The 23,556-nt window shown below is 41.8% G+C and overlaps 1 protein-coding gene across 1 annotated transcript; it reads left to right on the top strand.

The window, feature by feature from the left end:
* The first annotated feature begins 1,625 nt into the window (after positions 1 to 1,625).
* Positions 1,626 to 23,230, top strand: cnstb (consortin, connexin sorting protein b). Its single transcript, XM_029733148.1, has 11 exons — positions 1,626 to 2,125; positions 9,079 to 9,586; positions 11,367 to 11,464; positions 13,997 to 14,027; positions 14,765 to 14,851; positions 14,973 to 15,087; positions 15,812 to 15,833; positions 15,953 to 16,046; positions 16,361 to 16,626; positions 21,443 to 21,587; positions 21,827 to 23,230. Exons 2-11 carry the CDS (start codon positions 9,502 to 9,504, stop codon positions 22,033 to 22,035), a joined length of 1,152 nt encoding a protein of 383 aa, XP_029589008.1. The 5' UTR covers positions 1,626 to 2,125; positions 9,079 to 9,501; the 3' UTR covers positions 22,036 to 23,230.
* Positions 23,231 to 23,556: the final 326 nt, after the last annotated feature.

The raw sequence follows: 23,556 nt of genomic DNA, 5'->3' as shown, positions 1-23,556 counted from the left end.
AACCATAAATCCAGAGAATGCCAGACTTTGATGACAAAGTTTTATGACAAAATATGCCCACAAGAAGGACCACCGCACCATCTTCCTGTTCAAGTGAGCACAGCACAACAAGGTGAGTCTAAAAATGTCTTGTATGCTGCTGCATAAATGATGTAATATGCCAGAGAGATATGTATACTGTAGCTAAGAAAGTAATACTAAGTGTATGTTGTGTAGTAAACTGTTAGTAGCCCATGTGCCTCACCCTAATAATTTGGTCACTTTCCCCCTCATAACTTAGCCTACTGTTCTGACTTGGTTGTGCACACGTAGCCTATAGCCTGTTTTAAAGAAATGTTATAATAAAATATTAATATTGTAGCTTTCATTGTATGCTTATATGCCCCCTTTACTTATCCTACATTCTGACTTGGTGTGCAGGGAGTATACTGTAAGAACGGCCAATGTTTTGAATCCTGTTGCTGTACGTTTCAATAGTACTAAACAAATAGTTAAACTGACTACATCAGTCTTAACTCGCTCATTAATGTCTTAATCAAACTTACGGATTGCCTCTTATCCGCTCATCGTTCCCTTATGTCATATTTTGTACGTCTCAATTGTCAGCAGAAACCACATTTGTTTAAGCAAGTCAGCCATATCAGCTATGTTTTTTTTTTAAAATAGTAAATGAGGTTGAATGAACTATTTCGCTGCCAGACAAGGGTCTGCTGATAGCCAGGTGTAACAGTGGTAAGGATTCACTCCATGGTGCTGAAAATAAAGCTCTGCTGTTGGGACAGATTTATGTAGGCCTTAACAGTATGTGGGTACCGTTTGTCACTGTTATAGTGAAATTAATGTATTGTTTAGTGTTGTGTTGTGTAGTGGCTTTGCTGGCATGCATAAAAATAATTGGGTGAGTTTGCCCCACCAAGGTGTACATGCTACATGCCACTGAGAAGAACACTGACTCAGATACAGTACCTTACTGACACACCAGTGCAACAACATCAAGTGTCAGATATTGAATAAGCTTTCCATGAGAATGATACCAAAGCTCTCCAATAGATATTTGAAAACATCTGTTTCTAAGGAGATACCTTTTACCCAATAGTCTACTGTTCCACATTGTGTAACTACTGGGCATGGGCAATAAACCACATTTACCAGCCAGTGAAGTGCGGTCAGAGGTTGGGTAGGCACTCAAGTCAGTGGTTGGGTAGGCACTGGCTATCATCAAAGACAGATTTAGGCTACTCACAAATGCACCTTCTCCTCCTTCTTATTTAAGGTTTTATGGCAGACTACAACTACTGGTGTATTGCTGCCACCTACTGTACGGGGTATTTAAACAAAACAACAAAAATATTCCATTGCAGGAAGTGGATTTTGATTCAAATCACATCCCCAAACAGGCCCAGGTGCCTGTGAGAATGGAACGTTCATCGACAGGAACAAATACACCTCGATGCAGCCCAGGTTCCCCATATAACAAATAGCTCCAACAACCAGAATGACATATCTCACTGGGCAAAAACTGGTTTAAAAAACAATAGTCAATGTGATGACTTTGAATCAACGTGGAAAACTAATTGTATTTGAAAAAGTAATCAATGTAAGGTAATTTTGTATTTCTTTCACCCAACTTTTTACCTAAATCCAATGACATGGTGACATGTTTTTGTTGATTTGACGCTGAATTCCCGATAGTTGACAAATATACCAATTATAAATTAAAACTAGACGTTGAACTGACGTCTGTGCCCAGTGGGATGCTATTAAACGAAATCGAGTAACAATTTTCACCATATGTAAACATTGACGTTGCAGCCCTGTAAATTACAGGCCACCTCTTTGTGGAAGTTGAGACATCAACCAGCTGCCAGAAGATGGCCCCCTTGCCTCTGCTGTACAATAAAATGAGATATTTCGCAATGAGTTTTAGACGAAGGCAGAAAATGCCCGGATTAGATCATAAACAACCATTGATCCGCAGCGATGGTGACACTCAAGGTTGTATACCAAGTGCATTTTAGAACATCGTGTTCAGAATAAAAGGGATATGGATTGAGCTGGATGACCGTTCAGCTGATTGACAACCACGAACCTTTCTTTGCCTACAGCGGGACAGTATCTTCCATGTGTGAGTATGGATACATCCGCGTGATGATGGGTACCGCCGTTTTTACTTACGGTTACCGTCTTCGAATGCGGTTATGATGAGAATTTCTACGTGTATAGCTATCGCCTAAATATCGCATGAACGGCTTCTTGATTTCGCTTCGTGTATTCAATAGAAAAGGATGAAATAGTTGCTCTTCATTGCTGAATAGTCAACATGAAATTGGCGTAAGAAAATGTATACTGTGAATTGCAACATTGTAGCGCATGTAGCCGGTTTATTACTGTGTAAACTGCGTTGATAATGTGCTACGGTATTCCAATGAATTGAATCAACATGAAATGTTTGTTTGGCTTGGACTCACTTGAGTGCCACTGCTTGGATAGGCACGGTAGAGAGCATCAGCTGCAGCATACATTCTTCACTATTGGTTCGCAACATAAGTAAATGCAATGAGATGTAAACGTTTATAAAATACAAATACACATGGCCATACGAAGGAGATCAAAGTATACTTATAAGACCAAACATGCTACTCTATACTAAAAAGGTTAATTATTCTGGTAAGAAATTGTACCTAAACGTGCTTCAGCCCAGTTTGAACAAAAAGGGAATCAGGTGCTCGACTGAGGGACTTCAAAACCCAAAAGACAAATCAAATCAAATCAAATGTATTTATATAGCCCTTCGTACATCAGCTGAAATCTCAAAGTGCTGTACAGAAACCCAGCCTAAAACCCCAAACAGCAAGCAATGCATGTGAAAGAAGCACGGTGGCTGGGAAAAACTCCCTAGGAAAAACTCCTGAGAAAGGCCAAAAACCTAGGAAGAAACCTAGAGAGGAACCAGGCTATGAGGGGTGGCCAGTCCTCTTCTGGCTGTGCCGGGTGGATATTATAACAGAACATGGTTAAGATGTTAAAATGTTCGTAAATGACCAGCATGGTCAAATAATAATAATCATAGTAATTGTCGAGGGTGCAACAAGCACGTCCGGTGAACAGGTCAGGGTTCCGTAGCCGCAGGCAGAACAGTTGAAACTGGAGCAGCAGCATGGCCAGGTGGACTGGGGACAGCAAGGAGTCATCATGCCAGGTAGTCCTGAGGCATGGTCCTAGGGCTCAGGTCCTCCGAGAGAAAGAAAGAAAGAGAGAAAGAGAGAATTAGAGAGAGCATATTTACATTCACACAGGACACCGGATAAGACAAGAGAATACTCCAGATGTAACAGACTGACCCTAGCCCCCCGACACAAACTACTGCAGCATAAATACTGGAGGCTGAGACAGGAGGGATCAGAAGACACTGTGGCCCCATCCGATGATACCCCCGGACAGGGCCAAACAGGCAGGATATAACCCCACCCACTTTGCCAAAGCACAGCCCCCACACCACTAGAGGGATATCTACAACCACCAACTTACCGTCCGAAGACAAGGCCGAGTATAGCCCACAAAGATCTCCGCCACGGCACAACCCAAGGGGGGGGCGCCAACCCAGACAGGAAGACCACGTCAGTGGCTCAACCTACTCAAGTGACGCACCCCTCCCATGGACGGCATGGAAGAACACCAGTAAGTCAGTGACTCAGCCCCTGTAAAAGGGTTAGAGGCAGAGAATCCCAGTGGGAAGAGGGGAACCGACAAGGCAGAGACAGCAAGGGCGGTTCGTTGCTCCAGCCTTTCCGTTCACCTTCACACTCCTGGGCCAGACTATACTTAATCATAGGACCTACTGAAGAGATAAGTCTTCAGTAAAGACTTAAAGGTTGAGACTGAGTCTGCGTCTCTCACATGGGTAGGCAGACCATTCCATAAAAATGGAGCACTATAGGAGAAAGCCCTACCTCCAGCCGTTTGCTTAGAAATTCTAGGGACAATTAGGAGGCCTGCGTCTTGTGACCGTAGCGTACGTGTAGGTATGTACGGCAGGACCAAATCGGAAAGATAGGTAGGAGCAAGCCCATGTAATGCTTTGTAGGTTAGCAGTAAAACCTTGAAATCAGCCCTTGCCTTAACAGGAAGCCAGTGTAGGGAGGCTAGCACTGGAGTAATATGATCAAATTTTTTGGCCCAGGAGGCCTGTAAACAGTAGCTATAAAAAGTGATTGAGTAGGCTGCATAGATTTCATGACTAGAAGCTCAAAAGACGAAAACGTCATTGTTTTTTTTTTTGTAAATTGAAATTTGCTATCGTAAATGTTAGCAACACCTCCGCCTTTGCCGGATGCACGGGGGGTATGGTCACTAGTGTAACCAGGGGGTGAGGCCTCATTTAACACAGTAAATTCATCAGGCTTAAGCCATGTTTCAGTCAGGCCAATCACATCAAGATTATGATCAGTGATTAGTTCATTGACTATAACTGCCTTGGAAGTGAGGGATCTAACATTAAGTAACCCAATTTTGAGATGTGAAGTATCACAATCTCTTTCAATAATGGCATGAATGGAGGAGGTCTTTATACTAGTAAGATTACTGAAGCGAACACCGCCATTTTTAATTTTGCCCAACCTAGATCGAGGCACAGACACGGTCTCAATGGGGAAAGCTGAGCTGACTACGCTAACTGTGCTAGTGGCAGACTCCACTAAGCTGGCAGGCTGGCTAACAGCCTGTTGCCTGGCCTGCACCCTATTTCATTGTGGAGCTAGAGGAGTTAGAGCCCTGTCTATGTTCGTAGATAAGATGAGAGCACCCCTCCAGCTAGGATGACAGACAGACACCCTTTGAAGTGTCCTGGGGTATGTTTTTTTTGGAGGTTCATTCTGCTACCAGTGTATAACTATAGTATATCGGTTACTGGTTGGAGGATGCAAACATGGATGATTTTTCAAAATCTGTGAGTTTTGTCACCTTCAATCTATGTAAGAGCTATGAGTCATGCGCACAGTGGGGTGTTACATGAGAGGGTAAAGGCCAGTACTACACATTAGACACGATGCATATGAGTCACACTCCTCCTTCTAGTTCTATGTTCTAAACCCCCTCACATCCACATGACTGTGAACATGGCACCTCTTGACATGTTCCTGAACCCCCACTCTGTGCATTCCATCCATACTCTGGTCATCCATTTATGCTTAAATGTAGGCTAGGTCTTATGATGTGGAGGTTGTGTTTATTTATTTTTTTGAAAATGAAGGCATACAGTACATACAGTTTTCAACCATTTTCATCCCTCCAAAAATGTGAATAAGCAAAGGCTTTGATATTCAAGTTTCAAGTTGTATTTGTCACATGCACAAGCACAGTGAAATGCTTAACATGATTTCTGGTCAAACAGATGGAAAAGAGGTCTTAGAAAACATCTAGCAAAAAAAATGGGTATTCAAAATACATCAAACACAATCATGTTGAAGTAACATTTATATTTTTTTTGCAGAAATGATTTGCCTTCTGTAAGTTTAAGAAATATTGCCTAATGTCTTGTCATTCTCTTACCAAAACCACTTTAAGATATTTTTTTTATACGGAGGGAGGATAATGAAAGTTCAAGTAAAAGTGACCTATCAATTACTGATAATGTTTTTACTGCTAACAATTTGGTTTGTGATTCATTTAAGTGATTCAAACGTGTCTTTCTGTTACCAAATCGGTAACAGAATTACCAATAAACCTGTAAGTGAATAACTGAATTGCTTACGATGGGAATTCATAGTAGTCACAAAACATAGTCGGGTCACCTGCTACTGTCTTCCCTTCCACTGTTATGTTCAGCTCAATGTTTTATTCATCTTTCTGTTGTGTGGTGGTCAAAGGAAGAGTATGAAAACGTTGAAAGTAGTTGAAATTTGGTCAGTCCAAATTGGAACCAATCATAGACAGTTGTTTCACAAGTTTGTACAGTAGAGCACAGGACAGTACAGCAAATAAAAGTAGAGTCTACAAAACATTAAGAACACCTGCTCTTTCCATGACATAGACTGACCAGGTGAATCCAGGTGAAAGCTATGATCCCTTGTTGATGTCACTTAAATCCACTCCAATCAAGGGGAGGAGACAGGTTAAAGAAGGATTTTTAAGCCTGGGCAGAATTGAGACATGGATTGTGTATGTCTGCCATTCAGGGTGAATGGGGAAGACAAAAGATTTAAGTGCCTTTGAACAGGGTATGGTAGTAGGTGCCAGATGCACCGGTTTGAGAGCGTCAAGAACTGCAACGCAGCTCAATTTTTAACGCTGAACCGTTTCCCGTGTGTATAAACAATTGTCCACCACCCAAAGGACATCCATCCATTGGAGTCAACATGGGCCAGCATCCTTGTGGAATGCTTTTCGACACCTTGTAGAATCCATGCCCCTCAATATTAGCAAAGTGTTCCTAATGTTTGCAATACTCAGTGTAGGGCAGTACAATACAGTACTGTAGAATTTAGTACAGTACAGTAGAGCACACTAGAATAAAGTACAGTATACTTTACTTATTTGTAGTGTACTGTACTAAACTATACTCTGCTGTCCTGTACTGTAGTGTACTCTACTATGATGTCCAAACTTGTGAAACATAGACGTCTGTGATTGGTACAGATTTGGTGCAGTCTGGACAAACCAAATGTGGTCTTGTTTGGGGGGGGCGGAGCTCATTAGAATAATAACCGGTGTGTAGAATAATACCCAAACATGCAAAGGAGGATATTACATTTTTCTACCTTTGTTTACCTATACATCACCATGAAGAGAATAACATAATTATGCATTTCTGTATAGTACAGAACAGGGACCCATGATGTCATTCTGTTACCATCATTCTACTGGGTGTTAATCCACTTCACTTACTGTCGTTAAATAACCAAAAGAGAGTCAAATCATTTGAATTTTTTTTATTTTTGAGAGAGTCAAATCATAGCTGACACCCCATTCTTTCTGCAGACATCTTTGAATCATAATTCAGAGTACATGTTTAAGAGTTCTTGGAAAATGTGGTTACATAAAAAAGGGAGGGAGATTTTACCATCATTCTGATATCAAACTTTACTGCACTGTTCTTTGAGCAAATGTGTTTTTGTCAAATGTTCTGTGGAAATTGTTAAAACTAGTCCTTGTGCATAGTGTTGTATGATTTGTTTAACTTTGCAATCAATGGCTTCTGGCCTCATTCTGTTACTGTGGAATTGCCCATACATTACTGTGGAATTTGGCATATACACAGTGCATTCGGAAAGTATTCAAATCCCCTTGACTTTTTCAACATTTTGTTACGTTACAGCCTTACTCTAAAATTCATTAAAGTTTTTTCCCCCCTCATCAATCTACACACAATACACCATAATGACAAAGAAAAAACAGTTTTTTTCTGTAAAACATATTTACATAATATTTACATAGGTGTTCAGACCCTTTACTCGGTACTTTATTGAAGCACCTTTGGCAGCGATTACAGCCTTGAGTCTTCTTGGGTATAACGCTACAAGCTTGGCACACCTGTATTTGGGGAGTTTCTCCCATTCTTTTCTGCAGATCCTCTTAAGCTTTGTCAGGTTGGATGGGGAGCGTCACTGCACAGATATTTTCAGGTCTCTCCAGAGATGTTAGATCAGGTTCAAGTCCGGGCTCTGGCTGGGCTACTCAAGGACATTCAGAGACTTGTCCCGAAGCCATTCCTGCATTGTCTTGGCTGTGTACTCAGGGTCGTTGTCCTGTTGGAAGGTGAACCTTCGCCCCAGTCTGAAGTCCTGAGCGCTTTGGAGCAGGTTTTCATCAAGGATCTCTCAGTACTTTGCGCCGTTCATCTTTCCCTTGATCCTGACTAGTCTCCCAGTCCCTGCCACTGAAAAACATCCCCACAGCATGATGCTGCTACCACCATGCTTCACCGTAGGGATGGTGCCAGGTTTCCTCCAGACGTGACGCTTGGCATTCAGGCCAAAGAGTTCAATCTTGGCTTCATCAGACTAGAGAATCTTGTTTCTCATGGTCTGAGAGTCCTTTAGGTACCTTTAAGCAAACTCCAAGCGGGCTGTCATGTGCCTTTTTACTTGAGGAGTGGCTTCTGTCTGGCCACTCTACCATAAAGGCCTGATTGGTGGAGTGCTGCAGAGATGGTTGTCCTTCTGGAATGTTCTCCCATCTCCACAGAGGAACTCTGAAGCTCTGTCAGAGTGACTATTGGGTTCTTGGTCAATTCCCTGACCAAGGCCCTTCTTTCCCGATTGCTCAGTTTGGCCGGGTGGCCAGCTCTAGGAAGGGCACTGTGTTCTTAGTGACCTTCAATGCTGCAGACATTTTTTGGTACCCTTCCCCAGATCTGTGCCTCGACACAATCCTGTCTCGGAGCTCTATAGACAATTCCTTCAACCTCATGGCTTAGTTTTTGCTCTGACATGCACTGTGGGACCTTTCCAAATTGACCAGAGGTGGACTCTAATCAAGTTGTAGAAACATCTCAAGGATGATCAATGGAAACAGGATGCACCTGAGCTCAATTTTGAGTCTCATAGCAAAAGGTCTGAATACTTATCTCAAAAAGCTATTTCAGATTTTTTTTTCTTTTATAAATTTGCAAAAGAATTCAAAAAACTGTTTTCGCTTAATCATTGTGTGTAGATTAATGAGGTTTTTAAAAAAAAATGTATTATCCATTTTAGAATAAGGCTGTAACGTAACAAAATGTGGAAAAGGGGAAGGGGTCTGAATACTTTCCGAATGCACTGTACATCTCTCTCTTTCTCTCTCTCGCTGTGTGCAGCCCCATGTGCTGATGATGTAACATGGCCATTATGGTTTCTAATAGACAAATATGTTATTTTAAGTTTCTCAAAATCAGCCTGGCTGATGTAACAGCTTCTCTGTGCCTGAAGGCAAGTCCTGGTTGTAACACAAAGAGTTCTCTCTGAAAAGATTAACTCAGCAAAAATAACTAGCATTTCACTCCCACTCTTCTGCACATTCAGTTTCCTCACTAACTCAAGGCGTATCTCTAGCTGAGAATGACACGCTGATGCTAACACTATAAAATCTGTTTAAATCCAACAGGGTTTTGAAGAGGAGAGGAAAAAGCTTCTTGGTGACCTGCTAGAGGGATTTCAAGGACCAGGAAGAGCCCCAAACAACTCCAAATAAGGAGACCAGAACACAGGGAGACCATTAAAAACAAGGAGATTGAGTTGGAATAATAGACTATATATATACACTGATGACACAACCTTCTACTTATACTCTTCCAACTCCAACAAGCTGGAAAACGTAGAACATTGGATCCCACATTTTATTTCGCCAACCTAAAGATTTTTTGAGTTTTCTGTGACCCATAGAGTAGCCTAAACCAAATCCATGTTTCTAGACAGAATCCAATCCTAGTAAGTGGCAACCCTAAAGCAGCCAGCCACTTCCCTCCTGTGGGCCCGACCTACCTCTTGGGAACCAGTGAGTTGGTGGAGAACAACATTGAGGGAGAGGATGGGCAACAAGAGCACCAGCCCCCCTAGAGACCCAGACACTGAGACGACTCAGAGAGAGGATAACAACACGGAGACTGCCTCAGGTGCCTACAGCACTCATCACACAGTACAGATCTCATACAGTAGTTTAAGTGGTGCGCGGGTCAGCTGTTTTTTTTCTCGCGCACCTGCCCGCAATTGCTAATAACCCTTTTGCAACCGCAATAGATGTTCATATAAAAAGTCATTGCTTTTCTCAATGCTCACATTACTTTAGATATGATTCTCTTCTCTTTTAAGACTTATCCGTTTCACATTTTAACAGTATCTCACTCCAAAGCTTCATGATCCTGGAGATCAAAATGTAAAACAATATAACGGGAATAAACTATCAATTCAGTTAGTTTAAGTATGTGATAAAGTGAAAATATGAGGTCTGCACCCAACCCTAACCCGCAACTATAGAAAATGCGGTAGGCGACAGTCAAAGACAGCATCATAATTTTTTTGACAGGGGGTGCATGAATTTTTTGTTGTTGCCAGATTTAGATGCGTTTCTGCATATCATTTCCGACATTTTGGTTGGCTATTTGCTAGTCAACTTGTCTATAATTAGATACATGTAGCTTCTCGTATGTCATTATATGTTGCCCTAAAATACTAAATATACCCTTGCTCAACTTTTAGGGACTGGGGAGAAAATACAATAACGCAACAAAAAAAAAACGAATGGGAAAGATTTTCTGTCCAAAATGTCCAAATGACATCAGTTTGACCTGTTGTAAGGAAAAAGAAAGCTGTGAAAACGACGCAACGCGTTTCTGATAAAATGTAAGTTCGGAAAATATTTCAGTTCGGCTTCGATGCATATTATATGTGGTTGAAATATTATCAGCTTTTATGATGCTTTTCTAATGAAGACAGAACCAATATACGGTATCTAACTGAGCATTGCATTCTCTCAAGATGCAGAAGTAAATAAATCATATTTCTCCACTCCTGTTCCTAAATCCAGAATTTGCCAACATTTGGTGTATAGTTTTACTGCAAGAAATGCTTAATTCTGCAGGATTTATTAGGAAGGCTATATGAGAGGTTGTAGACCTACAGTCAGTGTCCAGATATCAGTTTCCATTTAACCGATCTAAACAGTTGGCTACAGTTTCCTTGACGTGCCTATTTGAAGTCCCGTTCTGTGACTGTCGAATTTGTAAAGCGTCTCGCAATCAACACACACAACACTGCTATCATTCTCTTTTACCCCTTCACCAAATATTTTCCAAACATTGCTTTTATTGCCCTTCCTTCTCTTTCATTTCCACTATCATTTCGCAGCTTTTGTCTTGTTGAATTAAACTTCGACAATGTCCTTTTTGCCTCGGTGTATCTACTTAACTTTTTCTGCCCGCTCTCAAAAGCATTTGGCGATTGGTTGTGTAAACTATTTGGCGCGTAGGCTACAGTTAAGCCCTAAAGTTTAGGCTTTTACACTAATACCAGATAGCCTAAAATAATGAAAGAAAACCCTGTGTAGCCTATAGATATAAATTGCACAATAATTATACATTTATGGATTTTTTGAAGGTATTGTTTCTCTTTATTCAACCCGCAGGCCACCCACCCGCCCTTCAGCCACACAATATTTCATGACCCTAAACCCACTATCCGCGGGGACTGCTGGTTATGAGTCAACCCGTGCATCACTAGTGTACTTAATACATATTTACTGTGGAGTAGATTTGCATGTCACCTACCTCAAGCTGTTTCAAAAGACAAGCACTCTCTATGGCTGCCATGATAAGACCTTAAGGGTAGCCTTAAAATGTAAAATCAAACATGACTATTCATCAACTGTCTATTACACTTGACATTGTGTGTTTTCAGGAAGTGGCCCCCCAGGCCCCAGCCCTGACCTGCTAGCCTCACTACAGTCTTTGGGAGAACACAGTGACCACACACTGCTGCCACAGTCTCTACACCAGGTGTGTGTTTTCACCTTCACCAGCACAAATCCTCTGTGTTCTTTTCCTCTGTGGTTTGGTCCTGTGGGTTGTACTGTGTTTTGCACCGTAAATCTCATCCTCATCTGTCACATGTGTTTTGCCACTGAAACATCTTGCTTTTCCCTTGTGTCTTCTTTTCATTTGTAGGGAGAGTAAATCAAGCTTTAAGATGTATCCATGATTACAATGATCATGTACTGTAGTCTATACACTTGTTATAATCCTATTCAGTAAGAACACTTGCAGTTGTTGTTTTATCTTTGCCAGTTCCGGTCATCATGGAACAAAGAGCCAGCTATGATTTACACGCCCCAAGAAAAAGACAGGCCCCACTGATACACTGAGGGCTGCGTCCCAAATGGCCCCGCTGCGTCCCAAATGGCACTCTACGTCCCAAATGGCACCCTATTCCCTACATATTGCACTACTTTTGGGCCCTGGTCAACAGTAGTGCTCTAAATAGGCAGGGAATTGGTTGCCATTTGGGACGGGCCTGATACACTGATACAGAAGAAAGGGTTTCTCTGTGATCAAACTGGTACAATCAGTGGAGCACTGGCAGAATAACTGGCCAAGAAGTACGCCAAGAGATTGCATTTCAGTTATGTGGACAAAATAGATGCCCATACATGGAGAATTAGAGCTGTACAACAAAAAAAAATCATAAAATCCTGGTAAACAGGCATTGACATTTGAAGAGATTCAGTCTGCGTCTTGGGTTTGTGTTCGCTCTACACTGTGGAGTCTACAGAGAGTTGAGACAGGGACAGGAAGAGTTGTCTGACACAGTTGTTTGAGTTCTGTTGTGCGTCATGGTAGAAGTGAATCTGAGGTAAAACAGCTTGTTATTCGCCACATTACATCTGAGTCCCATCTTTTGCCATAGCTCTATCCTTCCAGACTACTATTTCATTAATTTATTTAATAATTCATTCATTTATTCTATACATGGACAGGGGAGTGAAGTTAAAAATGAACAATACACAGTCATGTGTGCACATACTGGACTTGCTAAATGTACAGTAGTGTCACGTCCTGACCATAGTAAGTTGTTATTTTCTATGGTAGAGTAGGTCAGGGCGCGACAGGAGGTGTTTGTCTGTTTTTGTATTTCTATGTTCAGTTTCTAGTTTTGTATTTCTATGTTGGTGGTGTTTGGGTTGATCTCCAATTGGAGGCAGCTGATCCTCGTTACCTCTAATTGGAGGTCATATTTAAGTTGATCTTTGTCCCACCTGTTTTTGTGGGTGATTATCTTTTGAGTAGTGTGTTTTCCTCTCTGCGTCACGTTTTTTTGTTGTTGTATGTGTTTCAAGTATTTAATGTATTGCATTTAGTTTCACGGAATAAATATGTGGAACTACGAACACGCTGCATTTTGGTCCGATCCTTCAGACAGCCGTGACAAGTAGCCCTTATCCTGCTATCCAGTTAGCTAAACACTCATTCAAACAACTCAGTGAGAAGCAGGGTGCCATTTTCCTTTAATCAGTGTGAAACTGCAACAAACACAAAAGTACATGTTTTCAGTCACAGTAGTATAGAGCACAGAATGTCTTACACAATAACTGCACTAAATGTACAAAATAAGTCAAATATAAAATAAAGTTACTAGAATGCAACTGTATGCTTGATATTGCTAAGCTAGGTGTCCCTTTTGAGAAATAGTACTGAAGCTAACGCAAAGTAGCTAACAGCTAACTCAATTCTTAACCTTTTACAGAAACATAAATGATATGTGATAAACATTTTATCTTGCGCTAATAAACAATGTACTTACAGACATTGCGCCTTACAAATGTTTTGCCCGCAACAAAATGTCACTTAGGGCCCCCAAAAGGCTAGGGCCAGCTCTGACTGCGTGTGTGGATGGGTATGATGGGTACGCAGACCCGCGAGCCACTGCAGCCCTGTTTATTTTTTTTGGGCCCCGACCCCAATCAAAGTTGCCCATCCCTTCTCTAGAGTGACTTCATATAGTCTTTCAGAGCAACATGAAAGTGGTCTAAGCTTATCTCATGGCATGTTTCATCCTTGAAGTTAAAACTTGAGTCATATTCAAGTTCATCAAGTGACTTTAGCTTAGATACAAGATGTGTTGGAAGTCGCACTGTTTAGTGTCGGTAGCCATTAATAGCTGTTAGGATCAGTTCATTACCCAGCAGGAGGATATCTAGTCTGACAGTTCAGTTGGACAGCTGAAGCTGTAGGATGTAGAAGGCTTTATTGCTTTCTCTTAGTTAGAAACTGAATTGTCGTGGGGGGTAAACCATTTTCCTTCCATGCAATAGCCAACAGTAAAATAATTGTTTTCTTTAGGATAAAACTTTTCTAGTTAAATTACATTAATTACTTTAAATGAATCTTTCAAGTTGATTTATTTTCAGGTAGGTTAAATAGAGGACCTGACATACTGTACTGAAGTCTGATTCTGAGTAAGTGAGCTAAGTGACAGAATAAGAAAGTCGGTGTGTAATGATTTTTTTTCTCACTCTTTCTCTTTCTTAACAGATAGCGGAGGCCTACTCCCTGGAAGAGGAATGTATCCTTGCCATTACTTATTGCCAGTATTTATTTCCACTCCGTCAGAGCTGAACAGCAGTTAAATAGCAGTGTTTTTATTTTGACGCTTCAGGGACTTTGGTGACTGATTTAGGATGACACTCTTGTTCATTTGAAAAAGGAAAGGGACATGCTATTTCTGCAGTGGTGGGGTAAGTGTTTTCATGTGTGCTGGGCAGAACGGAATCTTCACTTTTAGTTTTTTTGTTTCTATAAGCGGGTTACAATTTCGTTACTATTTGGCTTGCGCTGTTGGTTCCTGGGTTGACTTCCCTGCAGGATTTCCCTCAGTTTTGGTAAATACTGGGTGTGGAAGTTGGGGGTTGTTGATGAGGGAAATATGTTGTAATGGTAGTAATCCAATTAATTCCCACTGAGATAAGAATCTCTTACATGAGAGGTTTTGCCTAAGAAAGTAATACTTTGCACACACACACACACACACACACACACACACACACACAGAGTCAACTGCAGGAGAACATACCCTGGAATAGCTTTAAAATTCCAAGATTTATTTATAGCGTCATACATTTTCTGAATTCTTGGTTTTCGCACTCAAGCACCAGCTCACCAGCTCAACATCAGATGCTGTATATATTTGTCTGATGTTTGTTAGTGTGATCCTGTCTTTTGAATCCCAGAGTTGACAGCTTCAGGGATAGGTGTTATGGGCTCTTGTAGTGTCCTCTTTCCTTAATTGCTGATGGTTATAAGATCAGTGGGCAGTGCAGTTCCTGCAGCTGGAGAGGCTTTATCATGAGCGCCTCCTGTCCAACCTCACTGCCCTGCAGGAAGACTGGGGTACTGCACTCTTCTCTACACAACTGCTGTAGACTCACCTGAACACGACTGACAAAATATAACTCTGTTATTCTTTGAATTCCACTCTGTGTGTGTGTGTGTGTGTTCTGTGTGCTTCCAGAGAGCCGGTGTAGAAAGTGTAACAGAGCAGCGGAGAGCACCTCACCAGGTGAAACCAACAACATTGGACAGGAACACATAGAAATACTGAGCCAGATCTGCAGGACGCACCAGAGGTGAGATAGATACTGGTGGACCATCACATGGGTGCTGATCTAGCACAATTTTATACTATAACTATAACTGAGACTACATGCACAAAACATTGACTTAGACAATAACTTGTAGCAGTACTGCTCGCTGCAGTAGAAGGGAAAGCAAAGCATGTCTAGATAGTTTGTCACATTCTGCCACCACCCACCATATTACCGCTCCAGAGGGGGATCAGTAAACACTGTCTTCATTTAAATGCATATTTTCATTCATGAATGCTTTATAATGAATGGTTTATTAGCTAGAGTCATTTGGTTGATATGTCAGATTATACCCTATGTTTGAACTTTGAACATAACACCCCACGCCAGGTGTTCTTGTCTAGACATGAACCACCCCTTAATTAAATAACACTCCTTTGATTTTCAAATATTGCTCTTTACTTACTCTACTAAGCTATAGACTCAGATACGTTTTCATGCAAGTCACAGAACCCCACCCATGCCTCTTGGTATGTTAGTAGCTTGTGGCGGTTTGATGGAGATTGATTCAGCTGGATACCAGATGCTCAGTCACTGTAGTGGCCTCCGGTCTTTCTAGCTTTACATTTATTAAATCAAATGGCTTCAAAACATCAGCTTACCCAGTCAGACCTCTTCTCTCTCTCTCTCTCTCTCTCTCTCTTTATCGCTGTCGCTCTCTCTCTCCCTCTCTCGGTCTCTCTTTCTCTCGGTCTCTCCGTAATAGGCCAATGCTTAGTGTGGAAAAGGTAAGAAAATGCACTACACACCATCCTTTTGATGACGTTTCTTAGTCCACACTTTAAGAGAAGATAAGTGCGTTTGTGACATGAGCAACATTTATGACGAAGCTGGGTTTTTTTTCTAGAGCATGGCAGACACAGTGCTGAAAGACAACCACAACACCAAGGAGCAATGTGAGAGGATTGAGAGAGAAACATCACCATCCCACCACGGAAAAGGTCAACACAAAACCCACCATCAGATGAATCCCTAAATCAATATTATAGAATGGCCACTTAGCCTAGAGATGTGTATAGGAAGGAGATGATATCATCCTCTTTGTTCACTGGAAAGCGCCAGAGTGCGGTTCAGGTTCTAATCAATAAGGGCTCATAATATGGAATCTGATACCAGATGATGCTCCCATACTGTCTCAGCTATAAGTGTGTCTGTGTCAGTATCTATAATAAGTGCTTATGGGCTCTATATGCTGAAGCCAGGTGATTAGTAGTAGGTCTAGTATTGTAAGCAACACTTGCTCTTGTCTCTGCAGTCAGAGGCAGCAACCCTGTAAGACAGGGTGAGGAGGATTGTGAGCAGACCACATCAACAGGAGCTGACTCTGCCATGGCTGAGGAGGAGGGAGGAGTGGAGGGGGGAGAGGGAGGAGTGGACGAGATGGAGGCGGAAGGGCAGGAGGTGGATGAAGAGGAGGTGTTTGAGGAGAGTCCAGAAGAGGAGGTGCAGGTGGTGGAGTGGCCAGCGGGGGTTCCCCAAGCCTCAGCCAAAGACCTGGTCAAACTTTCTCATGTGGAGGAGGTGAGAATCCACTGTGACTGAGGCGTCAACAGCCTCATGTTTATCTGTCTCTTCTCTCTCGCTCTGTTTATCTCTTGTGTGTCTAGATCTCTTGATCGCTGTCTCTCTGTGAAGGGGTGAGTGTAGCTGGTGCATAGAAGTCAGGCGCAGGAGAGCAGAGATGAGTGGACAAAGCACTTTACTTAGGAAATCATTAGCACAGAACGCAACCGCGTCACAAAACAAATGCCCAACGAACAAGTGAGGCAGCACAAAGTACAAAAAACCCAAGTACAAAGTACTGGCTGCCACAAAGGACGGGTATAAAACAAAACCTGGCGCAAACCAGCCGGAAGCGTGTCAACCTCAACAATAAACAATTTCACACACAGACATGGGGGGAACAGAGGGTTAAATACACAACAAGTAATGAGGGAAATATAAACCAGGTGTGTGGGGAAAAAAAGACAAAACAAATGGGAAATGAAAGGTGGATCGGCGATGGCTAGAAGACCGGTGACGTCGACCGCCGAACGCCGCCCGAACAAGGAGAGGAACCGACTTTTGGAATGAGATAGACTTCGACAGGCTCAAGGGAGCACAGGAATGTCTTGGCAAAGGAGCTGGGTCTGTAACTAGTGAATTGCCTGTGTGCTCGATACTTAATTCCATGTGCTGAGCCACACACGGATGTGGCCATGGTTGGAAGGTTTGAGGACAGGACACAGAGGCTATGATGTCACTAAAGAGCCACAACAGATTTAGAACAAGTAGTTCACATGCAAATCCTGAAAAATAGGTCAGACATGGTTCAGACAATGACGTTTAGGAGGGCTTTGTTGAGCAATTATGGGCTTTCTTGAGCATGCCTGGCTAGTATTTGAACCTAGTTTTGTCTAGTAGTGACTGCTGAAACCACACAGGTCAGACTAGACACTAGAGACAACCTAATATGATCTACTAGCACTCTTAGGTTGACAATAGATCTGTTGACTGAGGCATTATCCTGTGTTGTTATTGATCTCCGCATATTGACCCCATATAACTGACCTACCTATATATTAAGACACTGTCAGTGTTATAAATGACCTAATTTAAGTGCAATAGTGTATGACTCCGCTGAGCTGTGCATCATTGCAGTTTGTTGTGCAAACATACACTTGTTTCACCTCTAGATACGTCCTAAGGGTGTGTCTAAAATTGATCCCCATTGCCTATACGGTGCATTATTTTGGGGGCGATGGCCCCCACAATAGTATATGCACTGGTTGAAGGTCAATGTTAAATTCAAATCTCCCTACCTTCATATCTAAGCCAATATGACACAATGTCAATGCAAATTCGCAAATGAACTTGATTGGAGGTACACAACACACTCGCCTCACATAATGATCCATCCAGCCGTTTTGGACTGAATACATTTGTAGGTACAACAGTTTTAATTAAATAGATAATTCAGCGCCCTCACGTGCACATTTCCGTCCATTAAGAACCAACCATGTGCTACCTTTTTGAAGCATTTCTAACAATGCTAACATCTTTTCATCCGAATCTCAAAGTTCTAGAACCCGGACCAAAGCACTTGGGTTGCGCAGCAACAGTGCTAGTAGCTAGCTAACACCAGTTGGATGAGAGGCAAGCTACAAGCAAAGGAAGCTATATTTTGCTTTGGAAGGTTTTCCACATGGCTGAAGTCATCTTGTGTAAACTGTTGGCCTTGACACTTGTGTGAAATAAGCACAAATAAGATAGCGAACATCCTTGACTGCATAATTACCAGTTAGCTAGCCAACTAAAGTTTGCCAGTAACGTTAGCTAGCTACAAGCCAACAAGGCTGTAACTGTAATATTAGCTGTTATGGATGGATCATGCATTCAATGTATATTGTCAGCAACTCAGTATTGACGATAAACAGTGCATTCGGAAAGTATTCAGTCCCCTTGAATTTTTCTACATTTTGTTACGTTACAGCCTTATTCTAAAATGGATCTACACACAATACCCCATAATGATAAAGCAAAAACAGGTTTTTAGAAATATTTGCAAATATTTTTTGGGGAAATCCCAGAGATATCACATTTGCATACGTTTTCAGACTCAGTATTTTGTTGAAGCACCTTTGACAGCTATTACAGCCTCGAGTCTTATTGGGAATGACACTACAAGCTTGGCACACCTGCATTTGGGGAGTTTCTCTCATTCTTCTCTGCAGATCCTCTCAAGCTCTGTCAGGTTGGATAGGGAGTGTCGCTGCACAGCTATTTTCAGGTCTCTCCAGAGATGTTCCATCGAGTTCAAGTCCGTGCTCTGGCTGGGCCACTCGAGGACATTCGGAGACTTGTCCCGAAGCCAATCCTGCATTGTCTTGGCTGTGTGCTTAAGGTCGTTGTACTGTTGGAAGGTAAACCTTCGCCCCAGTCAGGTCCTGAGTGCTCTGGAGCAGGTATTCATCAAGGATCTCTCTGTACTTTGCTCCGTTCATCTTTCCCTCAAACCTGACTAGTCTCCCAGTCCCTGCCGCTGAAAAAACATCCCCACAGCATGATGCTGCCACCACCATGCTTCACATTAGGGATGGTGCCAGGTTTCCTCCAGACGTGATGCTTGGCATTCAGGCCAAAGAGTTCAATCTTGGTTTCATCAGACCAGAGAATCTTGTTTCTCATGGTCTGAGAGTCCTTTAGGTGCCCTTTGGCAAACTCCAAGTGGGCTGTCTTGTGCCTTTTAAGCCCCATGGCATAATTTTTGCTCTGACATGCACTGTCAACTGTGGGACCTTTATATAGACAGGTGTGTGCCTTTCCAAATCATCATTGAAACAGGATGCACCTGAGCTCAATTTCGAGTCTCATAGCAAAGGGTCTGAATACTTATGTAAATAAGGTATTTTTTTTAATTGTTTTTTTAGACATTAGAAGAAAAATAATGTTTTCGCTTTGTCGTTATGGGGTATGGTGTGTAGACTGATGAGGAAAAAAGTGTATTTAATCCATTTTAGAGTAAAGCTGTAACGTAACAAAATGTGGATAAAGTCGTCAAGGGGTCTGAATACTTTCCGAATGCACTGTAGCTATCCCACATTCTTCCACAAACAATGCACAGCTAGCTAGCTAAGTAAAGTTCATAGTCAACTCCAAACTTTGGGAAACTGCCACGCTGCTAATGGATAATAAATGCAATGGGCATTGTTAATTTAACATTAGCTAACGTTACTCCATACACTCTAGTCATTCTGTCTTGCTTAGCAATGTAGCTACGTAACGTTATAGCCCTTACCTTATGCATTGATTCAGTACGCTCCCTCTGTCAATAAAATGTTCTTCTTGTCATTATATCCAAATTAGCACACATGTTTTAGACAATTTTTTTAACCAAGCAAAATAAATAGATGTTCAATCATTACTGAGTGAATGAACAACAACAAAAGCTTCCTTTCATCACCAGACTGTCTATTTTAATAGTGTCAAGATAATGTGTTCATGACAGGGTTTGTAGCGTAAGCGTTGATGTCACCACCATGGAATCTGAAGCGTTTCCACTAGTTACCACAGCAACAAAGTCAAAATCTTTTCCATAAAATAAATGTTAAAATATTCTAACTCATTTTCATTGGGAAGGCAGATAAAGCATTTTTATCAAAGCAATCCCTTTTACTTGAGAACACAATCCTAGTAATTACTACCCTCTGGGGGTTCGATTAATCCCGCCTGGGCACCAATGTAGGCAGGTTTTGCATTGGCTGAAAGTTGATTGCATTCGATTTGGAACCAGGCTGCCTCCTGGACGTGAGCCAAGTGCCCCGTTGAAAGCCCACCACGAAGTTGGCTCAAAACAAAAGTGACCTATTTTAAGCATGTGTAGTAATTACTAGGATTCTGTGTTTTCCCATGCGAAAGAGATTGCTTTTGTATAAAACGCTTTATCTGCCTTCCCAATGAAAACTAGTTAGAAATTCAAACATTTATTTTATGGAAAAGAGATGTTTGTTTCTGGAAGATGCACCATGCTGCCTTGTTGACAAAATGACCGATCAGGGCAGATTACTGTTCGATTTGAGAAGGGCCCGGCTCCCTCCACGTTTTCGGGGGCGACAACGCCCTCCTCTTCTTCTGTGGGGTTTATCGGCTGTCGGCATCCAACGCTATGGTGCATTACCGCCACTTACTGTACTGGAGCGGTCCCACCTGTGTACTAGAGTCCAAGTTTAAAAATGTACCAATAGAAGTATAAAGAGAGGTTCCTGAACAACCCAAATTGTGGGCCGCAATTGCACCCTTCTCCGTCTTGCTTCTACGGAGAAGAGTACAGTGGAGACTGGAGAGACCAACTCTACCAGGAATACACCATTACCCTCATCCTTCAGATGTGCTCCACCCCTATGGTACATCCCAGGAACACACTGCTTAATGTTCCCTGAAATGTGTACGCCAGCTGATTGACGGAGCGCCGAGCCCCTCTATGCACTTGTTTATCTTCTGCTTCCACTGGAACATCCAGCTCCTCCGCTATTTTAGAAGTTTTGAATCCTAAGCAACCTGCATACACATTGTTTGAAGTACAATAGACCAGCATAGCAACTGTAGTAGGTCAAAGCTGTGTGCTGGAATACCTTGGTAGAGCATGGATGGAGTAGGCATTGTGGTGCTGATGTGAATTTCCTTTATTTTTTGGGCTTCAGAACAATGCTTACTTCTGACTTAAAACATATTTTTTTGTTTTTAATTACACAAGGCTCTGGTCAAAAGTAGTGTACTGTATAGAGAAAGAAATGTTTCAGTTATTCACTGCACACTGTTTCTAATTCTCACTTATCCACATCACTCTGTTCCCCTGCAGAGCTCCTCACCAGATGGCCTGGTGTCCATTCTGAAAAGGAGGAGGGCGTCGTTAGATGGCCTGCCCCCAGAGGGTCCCGATGCAGCCAAACAGAACTCCAAACGCAAGGTGCGCTTCAGCGAGCCAGAGGATGGCATGGAACCAGGTATGGATCAGCCTGATAACAACCTCTCTCTCTCACATACATACATACATACATACATACATACATACATACATACATACATACATACATACATACATACATACATACATACATACATACATACATACATACATACATACATACATACATACATACATAAGTTCTTATACTGTGTCTTCAGTAAAGACACAATAAGATAGTAGTAACATATTAATAAGTATTTTTTTTTATCTGTGCAGACGAGGTGGGTGGAGACTCTTGTTTGATCCTGCTGTTGTTGTGCTTAGTAACCGTGGTGATCAGTCTGGGCGGGACTGCTCTGTACTGCACCCTAGTGGACACCTACAGTAGTATCTGCACCGACTTCTCTCACAACGTGGACTTTTACTTGGTCCAAGTACGTCACTTCCTGGACGGGCTCAGACACTGGCTGTCCATACGCTCATAGTCCGCACAGTCTACTGGAGCAGTAAGGACATACAGTCGCCTGCTGCAGCACTATATGGACTCGTACAGAAGCCCACCTACTGCTACAGTCTAGGGACTCTTATGAAACCCTAGGAGGAAGACAAGCAAGAATATACTGTAAGACTGGTAACACTACTGGTTGGAGAGAAAGATTTAGGTGAAGTCAGACACTGGCTCCCCATACTCTCCAAGCCAGGGAATAGATTCAGTAAGAGGGTATTATATACTGTATGAACTGCTCTGAGACTGAGACAAGAGGGAGCACTTGACCCTAGTCCCAGTATGAATTAGAGAAGGTCATTGAAGTTCTGGGGTAGGGTCTGAAATAGAGACTGAACGGGCTTGTGAGCATTGATCTAACAGGAGGCACAGGTGCAGACATTTTGAACTACTGACATTTCATATGCAGACCAAACTGTTTCCGGAACACTGCCTCCTCTTGTTTTTGACCAGAAGTTTTTAACCTGCCGTTTTTAACCTCAAGATGGACACAGCACAAAAGAGCCCCCAAAAACATGCAAAGGAACAAAACATAGCATTGTAAAATATATTCTAGTTGGATTTTTTATCAAAAATATGTTTATCTGAATTTGAAAGCCTCATGGTAAAATTTGGGGTACAGTATGCCAATAAAGAAAATACATTTTGGGGATTGAAAGGACACTTTTTATTATCAACGTTTCTGTTTTTCATGACAAGTCTTCTCGACTCCTTGACTTGTCAAATGTAGCCTACATGTTGTACATTTTACAGCTGTTTTTGTACATGGAGACATGGGTTTAGAATTACTCTTACATTCCTCTGAAGGTACGCAAGGTTGTTGACCACTGCAAATGAAAGTCATTTGGGACGAATGGCTCTCTGGAATTGGCACATTGTTAAGTCATTTGTTGAAAACAGAGTAATATCAATACAAATATGCATGAAAGATACTGTATGTATGACAATATGAACAAAGTGTAATGTTCATACAGCAATGCATTTTAATGTAGTCATGATATTTAGTACTGTACTGATTACTCCAATATTTCAGGCACTTATGTTAACTTTTTTGTGCTGGTCAATATTGTTATGTACTGTAACCATACATTTGTCATTTATTCTATGAGTCTATTTTAATGTATTCAATACAAATCCATTTCCTTGCTTTGGTGAATAAACTTTGTTTGCTTTTATCTACTGTATGTCCACGCTGGTCTCATAGACTAGACGTAACATAGTAAACAAAAATCCGGGACACTCAAATTAGTATAATATGTTACGTTCAGTATGGCTACTTAAGACATAAGTTTACTTAAGGCAAAAACGAAAGTGGAGAGGGAGGGTGGGCAACTCAAATGTCTAGCAACCCAACGGTTGCATGTTCGAATCTCATCACGGATAACTTTAGCATTTTTAGCAACTTTGCAACTACTTACTACTTTTTTGCACACCCAGTAGAATTCCAGGTCCAGAGTTGGAGAACCCTGTTCTAAACCTAGTGCTTGGTTCTGTGAATGTG

Source organism: Salmo trutta, chromosome 35 (genome assembly GCF_901001165.1).
Source record: "Salmo trutta chromosome 35, fSalTru1.1, whole genome shotgun sequence".
In the NCBI taxonomy this organism is placed as follows: Eukaryota; Metazoa; Chordata; class Actinopteri; order Salmoniformes; family Salmonidae; genus Salmo; species Salmo trutta.
Note: the sequence above shows the minus strand (reverse complement) of the source record. Positions and strands in the feature narration are given on the sequence as shown.

Excerpts from the sequence above, each read along its gene's own strand:
- cnstb (XM_029733148.1), top strand. The coding sequence starts at position 9,502 with ATGGGCAACAAGAGCACCAGCCCCCCTAGAGACCCAGACACTGAGACG. Across the intron at positions 9,587-11,366 it reads CAACACGGAGACTGCCTCAG|GAAGTGGCCCCCCAGGCCCC; the intron begins GTGCCTACAGCA and ends GTGTGTTTTCAG. Across the intron at positions 15,834-15,952 it reads CAATGCTTAGTGTGGAAAAG|AGCATGGCAGACACAGTGCT; the intron begins GTAAGAAAATGC and ends TTTTTTTTCTAG.